The sequence below is a fragment of the Neopsephotus bourkii genome, unplaced genomic scaffold, assembly GCF_033783945.1.
Source record: "Neopsephotus bourkii isolate Nb327-2 ecotype Australia unplaced genomic scaffold, CSIRO-AGI_Nbou_v1 NB_1574, whole genome shotgun sequence".
Classification (NCBI taxonomy): Eukaryota; Metazoa; Chordata; class Aves; order Psittaciformes; family Psittacidae; genus Neopsephotus; species Neopsephotus bourkii.
In genome coordinates, this window is record NW_026902050.1 from 2,843,578 (window position 1) to 2,850,954 (window position 7,377).

At 46.2% G+C, this 7,377-nt stretch overlaps 1 protein-coding gene across 2 annotated transcripts in view; it reads right to left on the reverse strand.

Moving 5' to 3' along the window:
- Nucleotides 1-990, reverse strand: part of PFN2 (profilin 2) — a 135,307-nt gene extending 134,317 nt beyond the window's left edge. The window contains exon 1 of one of the 2 annotated variants that reach the window (XM_061371516.1): nt 684-990. In XM_061371516.1, the coding sequence (XP_061227500.1) occupies nt 684-815 (132 nt within the window). In that variant the 5' untranslated portion in view covers nt 816-990. The remainder of the gene's footprint in view (nt 1-683) is intronic. The other variant, XM_061371515.1, reaches the window with a different exon arrangement.
- Nucleotides 991-7,377: the final 6,387 nt, after the last annotated feature.

Consider the following 7,377-nt stretch of genomic DNA (forward strand, 5'->3'; position numbering starts at 1 on the left):
CTGCTCCAGCTCTCGAACCGCGACCGGGCCCCTCCACGCCTGGGGCGGGGCGCGGCTCTGCCGCCGGGTCGTCCCGGGCAGGCCGCGCTGCAACATGCCGGCAGCCCCGCATGGCCCTTACGTAACGGCGGCACGGGTCCCGCCCGGCCTGGCGGACGGCGGGAGCGGTGCCGATGGGAGCAGAGCGGGGTGGCTGCGGGAGCAGAAGCGAAGGACGGACAGGGGTGGGGGGGATGGGGAGGGAGGAATCAATGGCAGTGCGCCATCTTGGCGATGAAAAACATGGAGCCAGCGGCGAGGTGGGCATTCACGAACGCCTCCTACGCCGCGCACGTAAGCCTCGCCGCAGCGCCGGGCCCGGGCGGCCCTACGCAAGCCCCACCGCGCACACCCCGCGCGGCCTCTCCCGCCGCCTCCCGCGGTCCCACCGCATCGAGCCGCGGCCCCCGCCCCCGCCGCCGGGAAGGGCCCCAGCGGCGGCACCGCCGGCAGCCACAGACAAAAAGGCAGCGCGGGCTCGCTCCCCCGGCGCCAGGCCCGCCGCCGCCTTCCCCCGCCGCCCCGCAAGGTGCCCCCGTCCCTCGTGCGCCGCCTCGCCCCGCCGTTAACGGCCACGCTCGCTCCCACAGGGCCGGGCTCGCCCTTCCCCGCGCCCTGCCCTGCCTCCCCGCCGCCGCCCTTACCGTGATGCTCTGGAAGATGCCGCCGGCCGTGGCTGCCCAGACGTACTTGGCGTCGCAGTAGCCCACAATGGCGGCCTCCTGGCAGCAGCCATCGCACATCAGGTTGTCCACGTAGCTCTGCCAGCCGGCCATCTTCGCGCGGGCGGCGGTGGGGGCGAGCGGGGCGGGCGGCGAGGCGCGGGCCAGGCGGCGGGCGGCGGGGCTGGGCGAGGCGGTCCCGTCCCTCTCTCCCTCCTCACAGCGGAGCAGACCAGAGCGCTGCAGCGGGCGGCGCGGCGCGGCCCAGCCCTCCGCGCTGCCGGCGCCGAGGGGCGGAGGAGAGGAGGGGCGCGGCACAGCACCGCCCCCCGCGCCGCCGGGCTCCGCAAGGCCGAGGCGGGAACGGCGGGGCTGCGGCGCCGACCGCCGGGTGGAGGAGTGCGGGGCTGGCGGGAGGGCGCCCGTCGGCGGTGGGTCCGGTTGCGGTCGCGCCCGGCAGGTAGGTGCGGGGGGCCCAGGGTGCCCCGTCCCGGAGGGAGGGGTGCGCTCTCCGCGCTCTTCCGGACACCTGGGGGGGGGTGGCTGGGGTCCAGCGCGCCCTCGCCTCAGCACCTCTGGGTGACCGGCCCCTCGCCCCGGTGTGGCAGTCGGCGCTGCCGCCGCTCACTGGTGCTTCTGCACGGTCGGGGCTGGGGTCGAGCACCCGTGCGGTGCTGGCGGTTCTGTGTGCCGCTTTCCGCGTTTGCTCTGACGCTGGAGGAGTGCGAATGGTGCTCTGATGTCCAAGAAATGGCGATGTTCTCATCTCTGGAAGCATAGTCGTTGCCTAGGTAAAACTCTGTTACTCCTCTGTTGGTAGTTGGCCGTACTCTGCTTCCTCCTTGCCCCTGCAAGCTGAACCAAAGTCCTGTCAATGTAGCGAGAGGATTTCTGTATCGAATTGCTGGTCTTGTATGGAGCCGGTGGGCTCCTTATCTCACAGGCTAACATCTGTTGCATTTTATTTCTGTGTGGTTTTGTAAGTGGCTGTTTCAGGTTTTATTCTTACAGGTACCACCAGGTTGAGATAATTTAGTTTCCGCATTCGTTTGTAAGATGTCCAGGTCTGATCCCAGTTTTTTGCTACATTGGTATTGGGCTCTGGGTAGGATCACTGCTTGGAAGACTGGCCTGCTGCTAGTTGCAGAAATGTTCACCTGCAACATTAAGGGTGTGTTTTAGGGCAATGGCTCTGCCCTTAACATTGAGGTTGCAGTGTGGTAGTGGGTCACCTTCCTTTTGAGCAAGGTGGTTTTGCCTTACATAGTATCTGTTGTGATTATCTGGGAAATGGGGACAGGTTGGAATGTGAAGTGGTGGTCCATGCAGTTAACATTGAAGCTTTAATTCAAGAAGTTAGATCTTATACCTGAATAGGCATGGCATACAATAATTGCATCTGTCTTTTCTGAGGTTATACCCACCAGGAAGAATATTCACCATATATTTCTAATGAATATCCATACAGCATGCTTCAGAGTATAGTTTTAAAACCTGTTTTGGTTGTCATAGAAGTAAGTGTTGTTTAGATAGTAATAGAGATTGCTTACATTACTAGATACTTTAAAAAGCCCTTATTTGCATGTTTTAGCTTTACTCTGTAAGTATCTTCTCTTTTTTAATTTTCACAGTGCCTTTCCCACTCTGAATTTGGACAGCACCAGAACTTTGCTTTATTCTTTTCCAGCCGCCCATGTATAGCAAAAATGTCCTCGTGTCATTCTTGGGTGACATGGTGTAGTGTGAGGCATTCCCACCCATGGCAGGGGCCTTGGAACTATATGATTTTAAGGTATTTTCCAATGCTAACCATTCTATGATTCTGTTGCATCTCCCAAAGAGTTACAGGCTTTAAATTTGCTTTCACCTCTTTAACTAGCTAAAGCTTTTTGTGAAGTTTGGGTTGACTTCATCATCCTCCCATTTTTGCCATGGAAAGGAGAAGTTCTCTTCTATCTGAAGCTGCCATGGAAGGCCACTTTTTTTTTGTAATGCTTGCCTGTAGGAAGTCCCAGTTTAACACTAGTACTTGCACTGAATAGAATGCATCTATCTTAAATGAACAGGAGGCTGATGGGTCCATTATTTTTAGAGTTTGATCAAAATGTGGGGTTTGCATTTTTTGTTGGTTTTGCAAGCTGCAGTAAGGATTCCAAACTGCTTCACTTTAGTAAGTGGATTTACTAAATACAGGGGCAGACATCTGATAATGCTGAACCCAGAGGAAGGCCTGGTGAATTTTGGAGCTGCCTGTGTGCCAGTGTCATTGTCCTTGATTAACAAGAGGTAAGCTTTGCATGGACAGCAGGCTGCTTGGTACACACATGGAGGAATCTCACGCAAGAACCTGTGGGTTTCCAGGGCTTTTTATAAAGGCTATGCCACCTCTTGCCTTGAGGTATCTCACCTTCCCACATGGACCCTTCCACCCGTTTGTCCATCCCTTATACCTGAGGACCACGCATTCATTTCGAGGCCCTATGGTGTAATGTCCAGTTTCATGGGAGGTAGAGGCCCATTGGTCACTGTCAGCTAGATGTCTGGGAGGAAGCACCACTGCTCTAGGAGCTGCGGAACTGCTGCAAGAGGCACTGCTTGGCTGTCCCTGGGACTTCAGAGCCTTGCCAGTTTAGTGTGGGGTGGGTTCAGTGCTCCTTTGAAGAACTAAATGTTTCTTATGGATGTCAGAGAACGCAGTGAGTCCTGTAATGCTACCACTGCTTTGCAGGGAATATCACTGTTTTTTAATTAAGCTGCATAAACCAGGTGATCAAGTAGTGTGAATGCTATTTTGATGAGATTACGTTAGTGACACAGGGAATACAGGTGTCTGCTTTTAATGATTTAAATTGGAAATAACTGCATGGAAGTCTGGGACCTCCTGAACAGAAATGATAAGAGTAGAGGATCTGCCACTTGCTTGGTGTCTCGTCTTTTAGTCATGTTACTTGTGAAGTAACTCTAGTAATAGAGTGAACTCTAAATTGGATTACCATTATTTAATGATATGAAATTACCAGATAGCATACCAGTATAATTTACAGATTCAGGAGCCACCAGTGCTATTTCTAAAACTCGTACTCCTTTATTTTCACTATTAGGTACCTCATTTGGATGTGTTCTAGGCTATGCAATTATTATAATGCTATTTGTATAGACACTACTTTTGAGACTATTCAGTTTAAGAAGATGAGGATGTGCTCTGTATGATAAAGACTGTAAGAGACATTCCAGTTTTATTATTTGTTACAAGTCTTAACTGAAATCTGAGACATTTGTTATATGATTTATGTATTAACGAAAATATAGTTGTTAAAATTGATAGATGGAGCAGCTCATTTAACATTGATACCTGGACTGACATGAGAAATGGTGCTGTCTGAACATAAGCCATACATGTATCATAACTAGTTGCTAACCCATGATTTCTTGTATTTTAGTCTCTTTTGACATTCTGCCCACTAGTTCTTTGTAGAAGTTTTTTGTCCAATACAGCCAGACTTTGGTTTTTTTTTAATGCAGCTTGTAACAGTTATTAGTCATTTTGCTTTGATTCAGAACTTTGTCTGAAATGTGTTGGATCACATCTAAGAGAAATAATCATTTGAAAGAATGCCTGTGCTTAGCCAGAGTGTACTATTTGTAGTTTTGTGAGAAACTTGACTGCTTTTTTATTAGCAACATGAAAACTGAAATTGACAAAAAACTTGAAGGAGGGTGTGTATTTTGTTAGTAAAATAACTCACATTTTTCTGTCAGGCTTTGTAAGTACTGGAGCATTTTGAGAGAAATTTAAGCAGCATTTATATGTAGATAGAAAGGGCAAGTGACCATCAACAGAAAACATCTTGACTTTTGAAAATTACCCTTTACAGAGCCAGAGCTCACCTGAGGCATCATTCGTTACCACGGTTCATGCCAGTTTGTGGTGCTGCTCTGGTAACTTCCTCTTCAGAGCATACTAGATTTCCTGTGACAGTCTTTCTATTTACCGCAAGTGCTTTCAGAAGTGCAGAGGGTAAAACCCATTTATAAGTGTTGCGAGTTAGCACATTCACTTCTGCTGATTAAAAGGCAAGAAGCAAGGAGCAGTCTGTCTCTTAGCCTCATGGGGATGACTTGAAACCTGGCAGTGCAGTCCTTCCACTGCTACTTAAGTGACTTGGCTGAAAAACAAGGAAGCCACCAAAGATGCCTGTTAGTTAGAAATAAATTGTAAAAATGGCATATTAATGAGCAGAAAGCTTGACGCTAGGATTCGAAAATAGTGATACAAAATGCAAGAATCACTACATTAAAACCACAATGCTTTGTCTCCACAGAGGAGGTTTGCCTGGTATGGTCTTACCAGTATAGGTAGCTCAACAAAACCTTTGTCTTCCCAAGGATTAATTAGATAAGCAGTTAAGCAGAATTTCCCTTATCCTTTATTTAACCATCAAATTCAAACACTACAAATACATATTCTAGTCTGAGGCATCCCTGCCCATGGCAGGGGCACTGGAACTAGATGATCTTAAGGTCCTTTCCAGCCCTAACTATTCTATGAGTCTATGACTCTATAAAACCCAAAATCTGACTTAAAATTAGATGCAAGGTTAGTAGTGTTGAAATGTCAGATAGGAGATTGTTTCCATTTTGGTGGCTTCCAGAAATGCTTTAAATCTGAGGAAGGACAGTTCTTTGTGGATCTGATTTATAGACTGGTCAGAGCATTAAAAAAAAAAAAAAAAAAGTCTGAAATCATGGAACTTTTCCTTTTTTGGATTTTTAAGGTAAATTCTTGATCTTGCATGTGGCCAATAAAAAATAAACCTTAATCCTAGAAATTAAAGTTTATTATATGTAAATTCTTACTTGGACAGATAGTCTTCAGTTCATATTGGTGTCTTTGGTGAGAGTCCCTGCATGAGTGAGATGTGCAGAATTAGGTCTTTATGACCCAGCTTTCTTTGTATTCACATTTATCAGGCAGGCTCTTCAGGGTACTTGGATCCTGCAATATTTTGTTTTGCTTTAAATAAAGCAAACAGAACCCAAATAGGTAGTCCTTTGTTAATTTTTCAGTTATGAAACAAGGGTACTGTGAAATTCAGTAAGTTTGTAGATAGCTGGATACAGTGGAAGGAAGGTGGTAGCATCTTCAATCCAAGATCTTTTGTTTACTTCATTTTATTCAAGCCCGGTGGCTCATTATATGCCTTTGTTAACTGATTATTTCAGTGGGTGCAAGGCTGTATAAAAGTTAATCTAAAAAGTGAACACTAAGGCTAAGAAATGCTTTAAGGTTGTTGGAGGAGCCCAAAATTAGAGAGTTAGAAGGTTAGGGAGAGGAAGCAGAAAGGTGGAAAATCGAGCAGCATAAGCATGGGTTCTCAACACAGTCGTTTTTAGCAGATGTTCATGCAGTGTGGTTAACCAGGAGCAGCTAACAGCCTCCTAACTGCATGAAGTCTGCACCTCCGATCTCTGTGCAAACTTCACTGACTGCACTGAGAAATGGTATTAGGTGGAAATGAACATTAAAGTTTTCCCAGGCCTTATCTGTTACTTTGGTTTGTTTTTTCTCTGCCAAAGTTGACTGGTATATAAGTTTACGTCTTAATATCTGATCTGCATTTCTGCATTGTGCTAGCATACCTTAAGAAGAAAGCCCAAAACCTTTACTTAAGTTGCATTTGCATTGCAGGTACACTGCAGTCACAGCAGAAACCTCTCCTGCTGAACACCATCATGGGATCAGCAGCAGCATTTCCTGCCGGTCCACGTATGTGCGTGGTCATGTTCTGGTTATTGAGCTGACAAGCCTTTATGTTTTTCATACTCATACTTTCTTTAGGTGATTGTTTCTGCACCGCTCTCTGCTGCTTATTCAGTCTACCACGTGGTTTAGCCAGGAAATTCTGAAGCCTTGTTCAGTATGTTATTTCCTTCATTAAGCTTTCTTTCAATAACAGTATCTGTAAATATGTTTATCTGGGTGCTACTTTCTTCTCTGATCACAAATAATTTTGCTGTTGATGCTTGTTATTTGTTAAAAGTCCAAAGGATTTTTGTATCACAGATACATAAATTTATGTGTCATATATAATTTTTACCCAAAACATTCACTGTCTGCAAAAGCATTTAATAATAATTCTGAAGGAGAAAAAAGCATATTTTCTGAGGAAATTTATACAGTTCTAACAACGCTCTGTAAAATTGCAAATATACATTATTTTTTGAATGAAGCAGAAATTACTGCATGCTTTTTTTTTTTTGCAATTCTTTTAAAAATTTGGTACCACGTTCCTTTGTCGCCATGAAGTACTTGGTTCTAGCTATGAGTAGCAGTCAACCTGCCTGCTGCCAGCTCACCAAAGAAGAGCCAGTATATGTGTATTTAATGTTTAGAATATTTTTGTGTGAATTTTGATAGTTGAAATACTAAGTTTCAGCACCCAGATAATTATTTCTGACACAGCTGTAGTGTTTTTCTCTGAATTACATCTAGTCAAATATTACATTTTTGAGAAACAAAGTATGTGAAATTTATTCTGCTCAAATCTATCTACATAAAAGAAGATCAAAGAAAAGTTTTAAAATACATGAATTGTGTGCTTAGAAATGTTGTACTCAGTCTAGAAGTCTAATACTGCTGAACTGGAGAGCAGCCACTGGTGTGGATGAAAGGAAA